General features: G+C 49.7%; 1 protein-coding gene across 1 annotated transcript in view; it reads right to left on the reverse strand.

The window, feature by feature from the left end:
* Positions 1–19,378, reverse strand: part of COL26A1 (collagen type XXVI alpha 1 chain) — a 201,601-nt gene that overhangs the window by 130,644 nt on the left and 51,579 nt on the right. Inside the window, exon 2 of the mRNA XM_003895827.4 lies at positions 7,579–7,701. Coding sequence (XP_003895876.3) covers positions 7,579–7,701 — 123 coding nt within the window. The remainder of the gene's footprint in view (positions 1–7,578; positions 7,702–19,378) is intronic.

Consider the following 19,378-nt stretch of genomic DNA (forward strand, 5'->3'; position numbering starts at 1 on the left):
GACTGTGCCATTGCACTCCAGTCTGGGTGATAGAGCAAGACCCTGTCTCTATAAAGAGAGAGAGAGAGAGAGAGAGAGAGAGAGGATGGGAGGGAGGAGGGAGGGAGGAAGGGAAAAAGAGAAAGAGGTGGGGTGGAGAAAGATGGAGAGAGAGAAGGAAGGAAGGGAGGGAGGGAGGGGAGAGAGATGAAAGAAAGAAAGAAAGAGAAAGAAAGAAAGAAAGAAAAGAAAGAAAGAAGGAAAGAAAAAAAAAACAGAGAGAGAGAGAGTAGGGGGGGAAGGGAGGGAAGGGAAGTGGATTGTGCCATTCACCAGATGGGAAAATCCACAAATAAGATGGTTATATTATAGATACCTATTTTGCTTTCATCTCACAAGAAGATGAATGCATTCATTTAATGAACACCGTTGAGCACCTCAGTGTGCTGGCCCATGTAGTAAAGTCCTGGGAATAATGAGATGAGGACAGAGCATCCTGCCTTCAAGGCACTCCCAGGTTGGTAGGAAGAGTCAGCCCGGAAATCAAAGACTTTCAGTGTTCTGTGGATCCCCCTGCGTGGACGCCCCTGCTGTGGCCTTCCCTCCTGTTGTTGCTCTGACAGGGCCCCCTCTTTCTCTGAGCCACCCCGCTCGGCTTCTCCAGCACTGGTCCCTGCAGCTGTCCTTTCCCCGCCTGCCCCAGCCTGTCCCCCCTTTCTGAGGATCATTCTCACTGGTTTATAAGCATCACTCCCCAAAAACTGCACTTGCCAGGGTCTCCAGTGACCCCAAACCTGATGATGACTCCTCTTCCCTCACCCTATGGGGTTTCTCAGAAGCAGCTGGGACAGTGCATTCTCTGTTCCACCCTCCCTCTGGAAACACCTCCCAGGATACCAGGAGGACACCTGCCTCTCCACCTAAGTCCCACCTGTAAGGTTGGGGTGCACAGGACTCTTCTGAGACCAGTATCCATTCTCCATTTATTCATCTCCAAGGTCACCTCCAGTCTCAGGACTTTATTTATTTATTTTTTGATACAGGGTCTGGCTCTGGTCGCTCAGGCTGGAATGCAGTGGTATGATATTGGTTCACTGCAACCTCCACCTCATGGGCTCAAGCAATCCTCCCATCTCGGTCTCCTGAGTAGCTGAGATTACAGGCGGCCACCACCACACCCAGTTAAATTTTTTCTGCTTTTAGTGGAAACGGGATTTCACTGTGTTGGCCAGACTGGTCTCGAACTCCTGACCTTAAGCAATCCACCCACACCTCAGCCTCCTAAAGTATTGGGATTACAGGTGTGAGTCACCATGTCTGGCCCAGCAGCATTCTTAATCATAATAAAAGAACGCACTTCTTGGCTGGACATGGTGGCTTACGCTTGTAATCCTAGCATTTTGGGAGGCCGAGGCGGGTGGATCACCTGAGGTCAGGAGTTGGAGCCCAGCCTGACCAACATGGAGAAACGCCGCCTCTACTAAAAATACAAAATTAGCCAGGCGTGGTGGTGCATGCCTGTAATCCCAGCTACTCAGGAGGCTGGGGTAGGACAATCACTTGAACCCGGGAGGCAGAGGTTGCAGTGAGCTGAGATTGTGCCACTGCGCTCCAGCCTGGGCGATGGAGTGAGACTCCATCTAAAAAAAAAAAAAAAATTACGCTAAGAAGACTGGGGACCAGGCACAATGGCTCATGCCTGTAATCTCAGCACTTGAGGCCGAGGGAAGCCGATCATTTGAGGTCAGGAGTTCAAGATCAGCCTGGCCAACATGGTGAAACCCCATTTCCACTAAAAAAAAATTAGCCAGGTGTGGTGATGAACACTGTAGACCCAGCTACTTGGGAGGCTGAGGTGGGAGGATCACTTAAACCTGGGAGACAGAGGTTGCAGTGAGCCGAGATCGTGCCACTGCACTCCAGCCTGGGTGACAGAGTGAGACTCCATCTAAAACAAAACCCAAAGTTCTCTGACATCTCTGATCTGATTTCATCCTCTTAACCTAATCATCAATTCAGTAATGCTGCTTCATCTCCTGCAAGCCAGGTATTGGGAACATAGTAGCCAATGAGACAGACCCCACCTCCTAAGGCTCCCAGACTAGCAGAAAGGGCAGGCGATGAGCGATCCAGCCAGGGAATGAATGCTACATTTCAGAGAGTGACAAGGGCTAAGAATAAGACAGAGCAAGTTAAGAGGCTGAAGAGTGACGGATGGGAGGGGTCGACAGACTATGATCAGAGAACAGAATCAGGCGAGACCCAGTTGTTCCCATCTCTGGAGTGAGAATGGTCCAGGCAGCAGGACAGTAACCATGAAGACCCCGAGGAGGAACAGAGCTGGTGTGTGGCAGCCCAGAGAGGTTCGTGGGGCCAGAACCCAGGGAGCAAGGCAGTGACTAGAAGGCTTTGGGGTCAGGAAGGGGAGCAGGCTCTACATGACATTAGACCTCAGTCAGTCACGGAAAGGGGTATCAGCTTTACTGAGATGGGAACTCCCAGAAGGTTCGGAGCATGGGAAAGACATGCTCTGACTTGGGATTTTATTTATTTATTTATTTATTTATTTATTTATTTTTGAGACAGAGTCTTGCTCTGTCACCCAGGCTGGAGTGCAATGGTGCGATCTTGGCTCAATGCCACCTCCGCCTCCCGGGTTCAAGCGCTTCTCCTGCTTCAGCCTCCCAAGTAGCTGGGATTACAGGCATGTGCCACCACGCCCAGCTAATTTTTTTGTATTTTTAATAGAGACGGGGTTTCTCCGTGCTGGTCTCGAACTCCCAACCTCAGGTGATCCACCCGCCTCAGCCTCCCAAAGTGCTGGGATTACTGGCGTGAGCCACTGCATCCGGCCTTATTTTTTTGCTTTGCTAACGTGGAGTCTCTCTCTCTGTTGCCCAGGTTAGAGTGCAGTGGCACGATCTTGGCTCACTGCAGCCCCTACTTCCCAGGTTCAAGTAATTCTCCTGCCTCAGCCTTCTGAGTAGCTGGGATTACAGGCACGCGCCACCACGCCCAGCTAATTTTTTGTATTTTTAGTAGAGACGGAGTTTCACCATGTTGGCCAGGATGGTCTCGATCTCCTGACCTCAGGTAATCCACCCCCCTTGGCCTCCTAAAGTGCTGAGATTACAGGTGTGAGCCACCGTGCCTGCCCCATTCCCTAGTAAATTATAATAACAGCAGTAATGATGATAATTAAGATCAGCAATATGAAATTTATCTAAAAGAATGAAAATTAAGTTTTATTATTTTATTTATTTATTTATTTTTAGACAGGGTCTCACTCTGTCACCCAGGCTGGAGTACAGCAGCACAATCACAGCTGACTGTAGCTTCGAACTCCTGGGCTCAAGTGATCCTCCCACCTAGGCCTCCCGAGTAGCTGGGACTACAGATGCACACCACAACACGTGGCTAATGTTTTATTTATTTATTTATTTGAGATGGAATTCCGCTCTTGTTATCCAGGCTAGAGTGCAGTGGCGTGATCTCAGCTCACTGCAACCTCCGCCTCCCCAGTTCAAGCAATTCTACTGCCTCAACCTCCCAAGTAGCTGGGATTACAGGCATGCACCACCCTGCCAGGATAATTTTGTGTCTTTAGTAGAGACGGGGTTTCTCCATGTTGGTCAGGCTGGTCTCGAACTCCCGACCTCAGGTGATCTGCCCACCTCGGCCTCCCAAAGTGTTGAGATTACAGTAGTGAGCCACCATGCCAGGCCATGGCTAATGTTTTTTAAAAAATTTGTAAAGATGGAGGTCTCACTCCATCTTGCCCAGGCTGGTCTCGAACCCCTGGCCTCAAGCAATCCTCCTGCCTCAGCCTCCCACGTAGCTGGGACTACAGGTGTGAGCCACTGCCACCAGCCAAGTTGTTTTCATTAGCAAGGTTCCCACTAGTTACATTGTGCAGGAAAAAGGGAGACTCACAACAAACATATGTCAGCCCTGACTGAATGTTCTGTTTTCACCTCCTAACTCCAAGGAGTAGGTGAGAAGAACTCCCTGGAAAGCCAGGCAACACCCACATCGAAGCCCCCAGTGCTTCTGAAACATTGTTCAGATAATTTCTTAAGTGATAAAGGAGACAACTGTGCAACATTAATGATCACTTGAAAATTTTTCAGTCCAGGTCAGTGATTCAGGGGCTAGCTTGTCCAGTTTTTCTTATAGGTGCCTGCCTGCCTGCCTGCCTGCCTGCCTTCCTTCCTTCCTTCCTTCCTTCCTTCCTTCCTTCCTTCCTTCCTTCCTTCCTTCCTTCCTTCTCTCCCTCCCTCCCTCCCTCCCTCCCTCCTTCCTTCCTTCCTCTCTTTCTTTCCTTCTTTCTTTCTTCTCTTTTTTTTTTTTTGAGACAGAGTCTCACTCTGTCGCCCAAGCTGGAGTGCAGTGGCATGACCTCGGCTCACCGCAACCTCCGCCTCCCAGGTTCAAGCAATTCTCCCTGCGTCAGCCTCCCGAGTAGCTGGAATTACAGGTGCCCACCACCACGCCTGGCTAATATTTGTATTTCCAGTGGAGAGAGGGTTTCTAAATGTTGGCCAGGCTGGTCTCAAACTCCTGACCTCAGGTGATCCACCTGCCTCAGCCTCCCAAAGTGCTGCGATTGCAGGCATGAACCACCATGCCTGGCTGCGTTATTGTGCTTTGATAGTGTAACGGCTTTAACTTGTTGAGACCAGGCGTGGTGGCTCACACCTGTAATCCCAGCTCTTTGGGAGGCTGAGGCAGGAGGATCCCTTGAAGCCAGGAGTTCAAGACCAGCCTGGGCAATATGGCGAGACCCCTGTCTCTACCAAAAAAAAATAATTAGTGAGGCATGGTGGCACATGCCTGTAGTCCCAGCTACTCAGGCTGGCACAGCAGGATCACTTCAGCCCAGAAATTGGAGGCTGCAGTGAGCCATGATTGCACCACTGCACTCCAGCCTGGGCAACAGAGCAAGGTCCTGTCTCAAAAAAACCAAAAAACAAACAAACAAACAAAAAACAGAAAGAAAGAGTAGGACAGTCACTTCTCCAACAGAGCTCTAAGCCAAAGCCCAGCCTGTCAGTGTCACAGACAGATCAGACTTCAAAGACTTTTCTTCTCAGAAGCTGTTCCCAAATCAAGAGGCCATGACCTAGTAATCTGAAACTCCCTGCTGACGAGAAAGGCAGGAGGGTCTTGGAATTTAGCTCCTGGGGAAGTGTGGAAGGCAGAAAATAGGGAGTGTCTGTACCCTCTGCAGAAAAGGAAGAAGCTTTTTTTTTTTTTTTTTTTTTTAAATTATTTTGGACCCATTGGCCATCTCTCTAGTACAGCATTTAAAAGCAGGTTTTTTTGTTGTTGTTGTTTTGTTTTTGTTTTTGTTTTTGAGACGGAGTTTTGGTCTTGTTGCCCAGGCTGGAGTGCAATGGCGCTATCTCAGCTCACTGCAACCTCCACCTCCCAGTTCAAGCGATTCTCCTGCCTCAGCCTCCCAAGTACCTGAGATTACAGGTGCCCGCCACCACATCCAGCTAATTTTTGTATTTTTAGTAGAGACTGGGTTTCACAATGTTGGCCAGGCTAGTCTTGAACTCCCGACCTCAGGTGATCTGCCCACCTCAGCCTCCCAAAGTGCTGGGATTACAGGCGTGAGCCACCGCACCCGGCAAAAGCAGCTCTTTCTAATAAAACTGAAAATGAATGACATTCCGTTTACCTAGCCATTCCCCTTGCAGAATGACCTGTATCAAAACACTTGTATGCAATAGGGGTCCTAAGTGAAGCATCTCTACTATTAAAGAATGAAAACAGGAAATCACCATTTGACAAACACCATAGCATTAACTGTTGCAAGCAAGATGATAGTGTGATGAGAAACAGGATATTCGTACAGGTTTAAAATGTCTCCCCACAACGTACATATAAATGACAAAGGGAAAGATAACTAACTATGCAACAGTGGAGAAACATGGCAGATACCATCCTAAGCAATTTTTTTATTTTTCCAGGCTGGAGTGCAGTGGTGCAATCTTGGCTCACTGTCATCTCCACCTCCTGGGTTCAAGCGATTCTCCTGCCTCAGCCTCCTGAGTAGCTGGCATTACAGGAGCCCGCCACCACGCCTGGCTAATTTTTGTATTTTTAATAGAGACTGGGTTTTGCCATGTTGGCCAAGCTGCTCTCAAAGTCCTAACCTCAAGTGATCCACCTGCCTCATCCTCCCAAAGTGCTGGGATTACAAGCGTGAACCACCACACCCGGCCAAGATTAATTTAAATCAGTAGACTTGGAGTAAAGCAGGTTGCCCTCTATAATGTGGGTGGGCCTTGTCCAATCAGTTGAAGGCTTTAAGAAAAAGACGGACTTCCCCGGAGGAAGAAGGCATTTGACCAGCAGCCAGCTTCCCACCTCAAGCTGCAACGTCAGCTCTCTTCCCTGGGTCTCAGCCAGCCAGCCCACCCTGCAGGTTTGGAATAATCGCCAGTCTCCATAATCATACAAGCCAGTTCCTTACCATTTCAGTCTCTCTCTCACTCTCCCTCTCCCCCAACCCGTCCTATTAGTTCTGTTTCTCTGGAGAGCCCTGACTCATGCAAAGTGTCCCGTTAGGGAGGGCACAAAGGAGGGGAAGGGATTTGGAGTTTGAGGGCAGCCGCTGCGCGGTGCTTGGGGTAGAGGCCCCAGGCTGGCTGGCTGTGGGGAGAGTGGTTTGGGGAAGCTAGTCCCTGGAGCTAAGCAGGGCATGGAGAGGAGGAGGAAGGGAAAAGAAGGAGAGTTGGAACTTTGGAGACCGTGAATGCCAGTGTCTGACTCCAAGATGTCTCTCTGCGGATTCTGAAGAGCCTGAGGGCAATGGTCTGGTAGAGGCTGAGTGAGAGAAAGGGAAGGGCTGACCATAGGCAGGGCTGAGTGAGAGGAGAACAAATCATAAAACAAATAAGACAATCATCAAGAAACAAAATAAATAAAAAACAAAATAAATGAAAAATAAAATAAAAACAAAACAAATAAAACTAAAAAACAAAAATGAAAAGGCTCATCAAAAAGCAAAATAAATAAAAAAACAAAACTAAAATAAGATAGAAAGAACAAATAAAAACAAAACAAGTAAAAAACTAAAATAAAAGAAAAATAAATGAAACATCTTCAAATAAAATCAAAAACAAAAATCGCGTCATCACGCTCGGCAAAATAAAAATTAATATCAAAACCATCCCGTTCCTCTAAATAAATCGTAATAGTCTGTCAGCAACTCAAAATCAAGCCAAAAGGCAGGCTGGATTTCCAAGGTCATTGTAGCCCCTCGTTCCAGCCCGGAGCCACAAAGCTGGCCGGTTCCCTCTTCAGCCCTACCTGGCCTTCCCCGACCTCGGTGGTCTTCTGCCTGCCAAACGCCCACTGGGCTGTGTGGTTCTGTTGCCCGGTGGGAGCACGTCTCTGACATCTATGCACACACACATATATACCCCATACACACACACCCACACCTTATATACAGAAGGTGCTTCATAAATGCACGCTCAGCCTTTGTCTGTGAGCACAGCCCAGCCTCTCCCAGAGCCGTCCTAGGACTGGGTTTGTCCGAGGGAATGGGAGGGAAGGGCAGGCGGAGTAGCCTGGCGTGCTTACCTCAGGGATTTGGCACAGGGCTGACCACCCGAGCAGCTCTGGTACACACGCTGGACCACCGTCTCCGAGCCATTCTGCACCTGGCAGGACACCGTCCGTGTCACCGTGTGATGGCACCAGTGCCTGTGGAGAGAGCAACAGTCACATGAGCCTGTTCCCAGAGCTGCCAACTTCAGGTCAGGGGGTCGTGCTGGACAGGGAGGGGCCCCACAAACCTGGGGTGGAGGCTTGCTCTCTTGGATAGGGGGTCCACTGAGACCCTCTGTCTCGGTCTGAGGGGAAAAGAGAACACTTACAACCCTTGGCCACCAAGCCTTGGCATCATTTCCGTCACTGACCACTCAGTATGGAGTTGGTGAAAAAGACTCAGTCCTGCCCCTGGTAATCTCACCCTGGTGGGGAGAGGAGATGACATAGTCCATAGGAACAGCAGGTAACAGGTTCCACCACGTGCTGAGCACAAGAGCTACAGGAAGGGAACAGGGCACCTCGCCCAGCAGGCCTTGAAGCCACCAGCTGAGTACTGCAAGATCAGTTAGCCAACCAACAAACCGACCAACGTGTGGGGGCCATGAGAGGGGACACGTAGCAGGAGGCAGCGAACTCTTCAAACAGCAGGACAAGATCTGGAGATCCGCCTGTAGAAATCGCCAGAACAAACAATCGCTCATTCGCCGGAAAGCTGAAACAGGAAGGATCCTGGAAACCGGGTCGACATAAGATCTCTCATCACGTCAAAATCTCATGTCGTCGCCTTATAGTCATTTTCAGGCTTCGAGAACAGAAAGGATCTCGGCTCCGGATCAATCATGATAATCGCCTCCTCAAAATTTAAATAAAGCTCTTTTTTTGCGCTTTTGCACGCTCGACCAGAGCAGGATCGACCGACGAAGCGGACGTTGAGCAGGCGGGCCAGGAACAAACAGATCGGGAACAGACGGTGGTGAACCCGTTGGTTGGATGAACGCTGCGCGGCAAGCGTTCGACCGTGGCATCAAAGAAAGGAAGGAAGGCGTCGAAGTCAACTAAACAAGGCAAAGACAAACAAATAAAGTCATCATAAATCCCGGCACAAAGAACAAACCGACAATCACGGCGTCCAGCTCAGGATCAAAGTCAAGTCTCTCCGTCGTCTTTTCGTCGGCTCGTCGTCGCTCGAACCATGGAAGGATGAATCCTCAAATAAAATTGAGACCAAGCAGGGGTAACATGAAATGAGACCCATCTCTACAGAAATGTTTAAAAATTACCTGTGGTGGTTGCAGCCTGTAGTCCCTAACCCTCAAGGAGGCTAAGGCAGGAGGATCACTTGAGCCCAAGAGGGTTGGGGCTACAGTAGCTGTGATCGTGCCACTGCACTCGCCTGGGTGACAGAGTGAGACCCTGTCTAAAAATAATATTAAAAATAAAATAAGAAAAATAAGTCCTTAAGGGCATTGGAAAGAGAAGCAATGGACAGACATTTGAGCGTCCTAGAGACAGAAAGTAGATGGGCCTTGGTGGTGGCTCAAGCCTGTAATCCCAGCACTTTGGGAGGCGGTGGATCGAGGTCAGGAGATCCCGAGACTATCCTGGCTAGCAGCGGTGAGCCCGTCTCTACTAAAAAATACAAAAAAACTAGCCGGGCGTGGTGGTGAGGCGCCTGTAGTCTCCAGCTACTTGGGAGGCTGAGAAGTGAGGGAGATAAAGCGTGATGAACCAGGAGGCCGGAGCTGCAGTGAGCGAGATCATGCTCACTGCACTCCAGCCTGGGAGACACAAGCCCAGTCCGTCTCAAAAAAAAAAAAAAAAAAAAAAAAGAAAGTAGATGGGCCCACATCGAAGGTGAAAATCACAGCCAACAAACAAAAGAGGACTGGGGCTGAAGCTGGGAGCCACAAGGGGGCACAGATGCAGGGATGGACCCAGAGGTGACCATCAGAGTGATTGGTTAGGGGACTACCAGAGAAGGAGCTGGACAGGTAGGACCCAGGTCCTAGTCCCTGCTGGTTTCAGGAATCAGGCATTGGAGGCTGAGTGCGGTGACTCACACCCATAATCCCAGCATTTTGGGAGGCCAAGGCGGGAGAATTGCTTAAGCCTAGGAATTCTAGACTAGCCTGGGCAACATAGCAAGATCCTGTCTCTACAAAAATTATATATATACAGCCGGGCATGGTGGCTCATGCCTGTAATCACAGCACTTGGGGAGGTCAAAGTGGGCGGATCATCTGAGGTCAGGGGTTCGAGACCAGCCTGGCCAACATGGTGAAACCCCATCTCTACTAAAAATGCAAAAACAAATAGCTGGGCTTGATGGCATGAACCTATAGTCCCAGCTACTTGGGAGGCTGAGATAGGAGAACCACTTGAACCCGGGAGGCAGAGATTGCAGTGAGCCGAGATCGCACCACTGCACTCTAGCCTGGGTGACAGAGCAAGACTCCATCTCAAAATATAGATATATTATAGGTATAGATATCTATAGATACATCTTTATATCTATGTCTATATAGACAGATAGATAGATATACCTGTATCTATGGATATGTAGAGATACGTAGATATGATAGTGCCACTGCACACTGGCCTGGGTGACAGAGTGAGACCCTGTCTCTATTTAAAAATATATATATCAGGCATTGGATTCACCTGTCCTACGGTAGGTATGGTCAGAGGAGTGGGTGCTGGGTGATCTCAAAAGCTGGTGACCTTTCAGTCATGGGGGATTGAAAAGAGAAAAAAAAAAAAAATGCTGGTGACCTCCAGGAGAAACAGGGTCACTCTCAAAGTCAGACAGATAAATGAATTCTTACACACTCGTTTCCCATTCTTCATCCATACCTCCAGCCCACCAACAGACAAATTCTCAGGAAACAGAAACAAGCTAATGGAAAACCCCAGATACCAAGACTTTCAAATTATTTAAGGAAAAAAGGCCAGTATCATGGAAGAAAGGCACCAACTCAACAGGCAATAAATCACATCCCCTTAAAAAATAGTAAAGCAAATAGATGGAGACAATTTTTAAAAGCATAATTAATCCCCTCAAATAAATAAGACAATGTATCACTCACTAAAAAATTCTGCTCAGGTGTGGTGGCTCACACCTGTAATCCCAGCACTTGGGGAGGCTGAGGCAGGTGGATAGCTTGACCCCAGGAGTTTAGACCAGCCTGGGCAACACGGTGAAACATGGTATCTACAAAAATATACAAAAATTAGCCGGGCATGGTCCCTGACACTCCTGTGGTCCCAGCTACTCAGGAGGCTGAGGCAGGAGGATTGCTGGAGCACAGGAGTTTGAGACTGCAGTGAGCCATGATCGCGCCGCTGTACTCCAACCTGGGTGACAGAGCAAGACCCTGTCACATACACACAAAAAAATATATGAAATAAATAAATTCAGTATCTTAGAAGTGAAATGTATGACTGTGAAAAACAGAATGGAAACAGCTAAAAAGCGAACTGATGAGCTGCAAATCTAAGTTATGACCTTCCCCAGAAGACACTGCAAAAAGAAAAGGAGATGGAAAGCAGGCAGAAACAGGTAACAAGGGACCTAGAGGAAGACCAAGGGCCAACATCTATCTAGTAGTAGCTCTGGAAGGGAAGATCAGAAAGAACAAAGAGGGCTGGGTGCGGTGGCTCGTGCCTGTAATCTCACCACTTTGGGAGGCCGAGGCGGGCAGATCACGAGGTCAGGAGATCGAGACCATCCTGGCTCACACAGTGAAACCTCGTCTCTACTAAAAAATACAAAAAACTAGCCGGGCGTGGTGGTGGGCACCTGTACTCCCAGATACTCGGGAGGCTGAGGCAGGAGAATGGCGTGAACCCGGGAGGCGGAGCTTGCAGTGAGCCGAGATCCACCTCTGCACTCCAGCCTGGGTGACAGAGCAAGACTGTCTCAAAAAAAAAAAAAAAAAGAACAAAGAGAAGCATGTATTTGAAGAAATAACAAGAAAATTTACAAGAGCTGAAGAAAGACATGAGTTCAGGCCGGGCGTGGTAGTTCATGCCTGTAATCCCACTACTTTAGGAGGCCAAGGCCGGTGGATCACTTGAGGTCAGGAGTGTAGTGGCACGATCATGGCTCACCACAGCCTCAACCTCCTGGGCTCACATAATCCTCCCATCTCAGCCTCCCAAGTAGCTGGGACCACAGGTGTGCGCCACCACACTGGCTAACTTTTGCATATTTTGCAGAAACGGGATCTGGCCATGTTGCCCAGGCTGGTCTCAAACTCCTGGGCTCAGGTGACCCTCCCACCTCGGCTTCCCAAAGGGCTGGGATTACAGGTGTGAGCCACCACGCCCAGCTAAACACAGGTTTAATAGACATGAAGAACAAGGGGAAAAAAATCCATATACAGATTTAAATGTATAAGCAAATATTAGGTATAATCTTACATCAAAAAATGTCAAACTCCTGACTACTGGACAATTTTCTAGGAAAACACATATTACCAGTACTAGCACAGTCAAATATACATGAAAGCAGTTGGGTGCAGTGGCTCATGCCTGTGATCCCAGCCCTTTGGAAGGCTGAGGTGGGAGGATCACTTGAGCCCAGAAGTTCCAGACTAGCCTGGGCAACGCGGCAAGACTCTGTCTCTACAAAATAAAAAGTAAAAATTGGCCGGGCATGGTGGCGTGTGCCTGTGGTCTCAGCTACTCGGAAGGCTGAGGCAGGAGGATCACTTGGGATCAGGGATCAAGGCTGCAGACAGCTATGATCGCACCACTGCACTCCAGCCTGGGTGACAGCGCCAGACCCTGTCTCAACAAAACAAAACAACAACATGGAAGCAAAGGGAAAAGTAGTGAAAAGTTGAGCCCCCTCCTCATAGGCACCAGGAAACCTAGTTTAAAACCAGGTTCTGCCACAAACCTGCTGTATGACTTAGGCAGAGTGATGTCCCTTCTCTGAGCCTCAGTTATATTTAAAATCTAACTCTTACGGTTACGATGAGGCTGGGCACAGTGGCTCACGCCTGTAAACACAGCACTTTGAGAAACCAAGGCAGGTAGATCACCTGAGGTCAGGAGTTCGAGACCAGTCTGGCCAACATGGCCAAACCCGGTCTCTACTAAAAATACAAAAAAATTAGACGAGCGTGGTGGCGGGCGCCTGTAATCCCAGCTACTGGGGAGGCTGAGGCAGAAGAATCGCTTGAACCTGAGAGGCGAAGGTTGCAGTGAGCCGAGATCGCACCATTGCACTCCAGCTTGGGCAACAAGAGTGAAACTCCATCTCAAAAAAAAGGTTATGATGAGGACTAAGTGAACACGTCCCAGTCAGTAGTGTGGAAATCATGCAACGTTACCTAAATCAAGGCATCATTCTTAATCAACTGGCTACTTAAGCCCTACAAAGGAATAACAGCTTAAAGACAGTCCTAGTTTGCAGATGGGAAAAGAAAGTCTGAGGTTAAACCTCATTTGCCCATAGCTACAGCTCAAACCAGAGGCTGAGCTGCAAAGGGAGTCTAGTCTTCCTGACCCGAGGACTGGCGGGATCCCACCTACCCAGTACAAACTGTGAATTCCACCTCTGCCAATTAAAAAGGTCCTGAAACTGTTTGAGACTTCAGCAGCCTGGGCCCTTCCTTTGATTCTACTGGAAAGCCTCAGCTCTAGCCCAAGCACTCAGTGTGTGTTTCCAAAAAGAGAGGTGAGCCAGGCACAGTGGCTTATGTCTGTAATCCCAGCACTTTGGGAGGCCGAGATGGGCGGATCACATGAGGTCAGGAGTTTGAGATCAGCCTGGCCAACATGGCAAAACCTCGTCTCTGATAAAAATACAAAAATTAGCCGGGCGTGGTGGCAGGTGCCTGTGATCCCAGCTGCTCGGGAGGCTGAGGTGGGAGAATTGCTTGAGCCCAGGAGGTGGAGGTTGCAGTGAGCCGAGTTCACGCCACTGCACTCCAGTCTGCAAGACAGAGCAAGACTCCGACACACACACACACACACACAGAGAGAGAGAGAGAGAGACAGAGAGAAAGAGAGAGAGAGGTGACTTTCCTCGGGATGGGCTACTGTGGGATCCTGAGATCCGCCCCGAGGGTTCTAGAACAGACAGACCGTCCAGCATCTCTGAACCACACTGAGTCAGGGCTTTCCATAGAGAAATGAGCTGTGAATTGGAAAACATTTCCAAATACCTCAAATCACCGTCTCCAGAACATTTGGTCTTTAAATGGGCTGGAAATGGCTTCCAAAAATCAAAACCTGGCCAAAAACAATGAAGAAGGGAGGCAGAGACAAGGAAAGGGGGGCCCAGACCTTTCCAGATGGAGTTCTAAAGCCTGTGCATCCCCAGGTACCCGTGGTTGTGGGGACCCCCATGGTCTTGCCCCTAGGATCCCTGCATCCTGAGTGTTTTGTCTGCCTCTGCTGCTGTCGCAGTGTCGTCCTGCCACCGCCCACCTGCACATTTCAGCTCCTGACTATGGCAGGTGCACAGCAGTGGGTGAACAGTGCTCTGGGGGCCATAAAATAACTGCAGCCGGAAAGGTGCTTAGCAGGAGACATACGTCCCTTTCATGACCCTCCTGGAAGGACTGACCCAGGAGGACAGAACTGGGACGTGGCAGGCCTGGTCCTCGAACTGCCAAGAAACGAACACACTCCTGGCAGCCTCCATCAGGATGGCAAGGGACTGGTATTATCTCTGGGCATCATCTCAGCAATGTTCCTTCCTCATTTCCCTTCCCTTCTCCCCAGCTGAGCACTCAGGGAGGGTCCAAGACAGTAAACTCACTCCTAGCAAAGGCCTTGGGGACAGATCTGCTCCCGCCAAGTCTCTTTCCCCTCCCTTCCCTCCCCTCCCCTCCCCTCCCCTCCCCTCTCCTTTCCTTTCTTGAGATGGAGTTTTACTCTTGCGGCCCAGGCTGGAGTGCAATGGCACGATCTCAGCTCATTGCAGCCTCTGCCTCCTGGGTTCAATCTATTTTCCTGTCTCAGCCTCCCAGGTAGCTGGAATTACAGGCACCCGACATCACACCAGGCTAATATTTTGTATTTTTAGTAGAGACTGGGTTTCGCCATGTTGGCCAGGCTGGTCTGGAACTCCTGACCTCAAGTGATCCACCCGCCTCAGCCTCCCAAAGTGCTGGGATTACAGGCACGAGCCACCGCGCCTGGCCCCAAGTCTCTTTTTCTTGCAAGAAGAGGCCCACTTCACTGAGGGGGAGGAGGAATCAAGCCGTCCCGAGCCACAACCAGCTCAAGGCTTGCTCCCACAGCACTTTCACCCCACCAAGCGTTTGGCTCTGTGGTTTCGCTGAGCTGTCAAATCCTTAACTGGGGGTTAATAGAGAAAACGAGTGCTAAGTGATCTCAGGAAACCATGTAATGATGGGATAGAGGGACCTTCAGAACACTTCCCAGGTTCATGCCCATCTCTGAATGTGACCAGCCAACCCCTCTCTGAGGTCCCTGCCACCCTAAGAGATACTGCTGAAGCAGCCTCTTCCCCCATATCCCTGGTGATGCGGGACAGGGGAGCCCCAAAATTGAGGCTTAGCCTGGGAGGGTTCTTAGTTTTTCCCAGGAAAGAATTCAAGGACGAGCCGGTGGTGTTGCATCTTTTATTGAAGTGGCAGTGCACGGCTCTGCTCCCTGCAGAGCAGGGCTACCCCAGAGGCAGTGTGCCCAGAGTAGAAGCTCAGAGGTGGGGCTGCACACATTCAAATCTATACGCACTTTTTTTTTTTTTGGAGTCTCGCTCTGTGGCCCAGGCTGAAGTACAGCAATGCAATCTTGGTTCACTATAACCTCCGCCTCCCAGGTTCAAGGGATTCTTCTGTCTCAGCCTCCCTAGTAGCTGGGATTACAGGCGCATGCCACCACACCTGGCTAATTTTTGGAGACGGGGTTTCACCATATTGGTCAGGCTGGTGTTAAACTCCTGACCTCAAATGATCCGCCGGCCTCGGCCTCCCAAAGTGCTGGGATTACAGGCATGAGCCACTTCGTCAGCCCCACTTTTAATTGTATGCAAATTGAGGGGTGGTTTATGCATAAACTTCCAGGATGAGGGTGATAGCTTTAGAGTTGTTGGGTTGTTGTCATGAAAAGGGGTGGTAACTCCTGGTGTTGCCATGGCAATGGTAAACTGACATGGCGCACTGGTGGGCATGTCTTATGCGGAGGTGCTTCTGCCCCGACCTGTTTCGTTTAGCTGGTCCTCAATTTGGTCTGGCGTCCAAGCTCTGCCTCTGGAGTCAAGTTCCACCTCCTACCTCACCACCTCTACCCAAGCCTCAGGCTTGGCCTCCCAAGCCCCAGTGCTCCTAACTGAACTTTGCTTTGAGAGTTGATCTCATGTGTCCCCTCCCTCCCCAGGACACTTGAGCCCCTGAGCCTGAGTCAGAGACCAGGGCTTTTGTTTTTTGTTTTGTTTTTGTTTTTTGTTTGTTTGTTTGTTCTTAGGAACGGAGTCTTGTTCTGTTGCCCAGGCTGGAGTGCAATGGCATTATCATAGCTCACTGCAGCCTTGACCTCCTGGGCTCAAGCAATTCTGCAAGGCCCCAAGGCCTTGCCAGTGCGTCCCCCCGCCCCCCGCCTTTCCACCAGAACCACACAGTCTGCCCTCATTTCCTCATCCTGAGCTCTGTCCTGCCCCCCTGTTGAGTCACCACCGTGCCTGCCTGCTTGCCTAGACAGTGGTCATACACCATCATGTCCCACAGGCCACTGCAGTACACACAATGCCAACCTGTCCAATTCAACTGAATCCATCACTATTCAACCCCGAATTGCTCCTCCAGCTTGGAGACCAGCACCTCTAAATTCCCCGTTTCCTCACCAGGAGCAAATCACCCAGACTCCACCTTCTCCTTTCCTCCCTCCCTTCCCTGCCTCCTTACACTCAATTAAGCACCGTGCCTCCAAGTCCCTGTCCTGACGCGTCTCCCATGGTGGTCCTGAACCTCGGCCCCTCCTGCCCTCCCAGCCTGCAGTCTCCTACATCTACCACCAGAGGGCGTCCTCTCAAGCACAGAAGTGGCTGTGTCCCTCCTGGGAGCCTTCCCTGACCCTCCAGCCAGGATAGGTCCTCCTGTCCCACAGGGCCCCTTGTATGCCTCTGTCTTAGCCTTTGTCCTACGGGAAGACTCCCAGCTCCCGAAGACGGCGGGCACAAGGCAGGCGTGGTAAAATTCTGTTGCTCTGACCCCAAGCCCTGCATCCCAGAAGGAGCCCTCCCACTCACAGTCACTCAGCTCAACCACAGCAGCTGCTCCAGGTTGTGGTCTGTGCCAGGACCTCAGCCCCAGCAGGATCTGAGCCATCTCAAGGTTGGGGGTGTCCAGCTTCAGGCCCAGCTCCCCAGCACCACACTTGCCCTCCCTGTCCTAATTACCTGGCCACACCTGTCCAGTCCCTCAGAGAGGCCAGCGCCAGTGGGCTTGCCTGCCAACTGTGTTCAAGAAGCTCTGTTAGAACTAAGGTTTGCCCAGCCTGGGCAACATAGCAAGACCCCAGCTCTACAAAAAAATTAGAAAAAAAATAAATAAATAACTGGGTGTGGTGCCTCATGCCTGAAATCCTAGCACTCTGGAAGGGTGAGGTAAGAGAATCACTTGAACCTAGGAGGTGGAGGTTGTAATGAGCTGAGATCGTGTCATTGCACTCCAGCCTGGGCTACAGAGCAAGACTCTGTCTCAAACACACACACACACACACACACACACACACACACACACCCCCCAAAATTAGCTGGGCGTGGTGGTGCACACCTGTAATCCCAGCTACTCAGGAGGCTGAGGCAGGAGAATCTCTTGAACCAGGGAGAGCTAAATCATAAGATGTTTGTTATATTTATTTTATTTTCTCTCTGACCTTTGCATCCTTCATGCATGATCACATGTACAGTCATTTCAATAGACAGTAATCACTAATAATTCACTACCTTCCTGTCCTAGTCCCGGGCAGGCTGTCAAACAAGATTAATAAACTTCTTTTTTCAAGAACAATGATCCTTAGTCACACAACTTCTTTCACAACAACCAAAAGTTGCTAAGACGCAGGTACGGTAAAATGAGAACCCACCCTAGTTTGCTCTTCTGTAATAACTTAGTATTCAGGAGTCATAGTCAAGTTATTATGAAACCTAAGACTGGTCTTTGCAATATTTTTTAGAGTTTGCATTCAGATGAACCGATGAACCAACGAACACCAGCCGGACCAGCGACTCATGACCCTCCACCACCCAGAAATGGACTTGGTGCACAAAGATGGTTTTAACACCCCTAAGAGTCTATGCCCAACCAATGAGCAGGACCCATTCCCTAGCCCCCTGCCCACCAAACCACTTAAAAACCCTAGCCTCGGGCTGGGAATGGTGGCTCACGCCTGTAATCCCAGCACTTTGGGAGGCCAAGGCGGGCGAATCATGAGGTCAGGAGATCAAGACCATCCTGGCTAACATGGTGAAACCCTGTCTCTACTAAAAACACAAAAAATTAGTTGGGCGTGATGGTGGGCACCTGTAGTCCCAGCTACTCGGGAGGTTGAGACAGGAGAATGGGTGTGAACCCAGGAGGCAGAGGTTGCAGTGAGCTGAGATCGCGCCACTGCACTCCAGCCTGGGCGACAGAGTGAGACTCCATCTAAAAAAAAATAATAAATAAATAATAAATAAAAAAATAATCCTAGCCTCTGAAATCTCAGGGAGGTGGATTTGAGAACTATCTCCTGTCCTCCTCGCTCAGTTGCCTTGCAATAATTAAACCCTTTCTCTGCTGCAACACCTGCTGTTTCAGTATTTTGGTTGTGTCTGCTAAGTGGGTGAGAACCCTGATCAGGTGGTAACACACCTCGTTCTTCTACTTCCAGCCTCCAGAACTATGAAGAGATAAATTTATTTTGTTTAAGCCACCCAGTCAGTGGCATGGCAGCCCTGGCAATTGAATATGTGTACATTCCTCTGTTCGATCTTCTCAACAATGTGATATGCATGAATTTTACAGATAAGAAACTCCAGAAAAGACCACAAGTCACAGAATGAGTACATAGTAAATTTGTGCCTTAAAACTCAGTCTTCTCATTCCCAACCCCATGCTCCATCCACTTTGCTAATGAGAACAGGTGGATAGTCAGAGAGCAAATAAAATATCCCCTCATAGGTCCTTCTTACCCATGTCCCTCAAGGACCAGGAAAAATAGCAAGGAGAAGGAACTATCCCTACTCTTGTTTGAAACCAATGTGATGAGAGTTGAGCGTGGTTCAGACCCCAGCCAAGTACACAGAGTGGTTTCTCTTCCACTCCTCATTCTGCTACCTAAGTAAGGTGTCCTGATCATCTTCACCCAACTCTGGGTGGTAAGTACTGTTACTATTCTACTTTTACAGATAAGGAAACTGAGGCACAGGAAGGATAAATAACATGTCCAACCTCATGCAACAAGTCAACAGGCAACCCTTAAACACTTTGCTAAACAGCCAGATGATCTGGGTCTTGGCATGTGGCTGTCTGTCTTCTTGGGGCCATGCCTCTAGGAGAGGAAGACCTTGACTGACGAGGCAGCAAACTGCTGCTGGGAACCGTGGAAGACCAGGAGCCAGTAGAGACAGGGGCCTGGGTCTTAGGAGACAGTTGGGATCCAAGCTAGATCTGCACAGCCGCAGCAAGGAGCCAAGTCTAACAAGATGAAATATGACCAGGCGAATGTGAAGTCCTGCACTGCAGCCCCAGAGTCCAGAGGACGAGCCTCAGATGGGATGTAGAGGTTCTTGCCAACAATAAGTTCAGCATGAGTCAACGGTGTGAGTTGTGACCTCTACAAATCAAAGGCCATCCCGGGCTGTCTT

This window comes from Papio anubis, chromosome 4 (genome assembly GCF_008728515.1).
Source record: "Papio anubis isolate 15944 chromosome 4, Panubis1.0, whole genome shotgun sequence".
Lineage (NCBI taxonomy): Eukaryota > Metazoa > Chordata > Mammalia > Primates > Cercopithecidae > Papio > Papio anubis.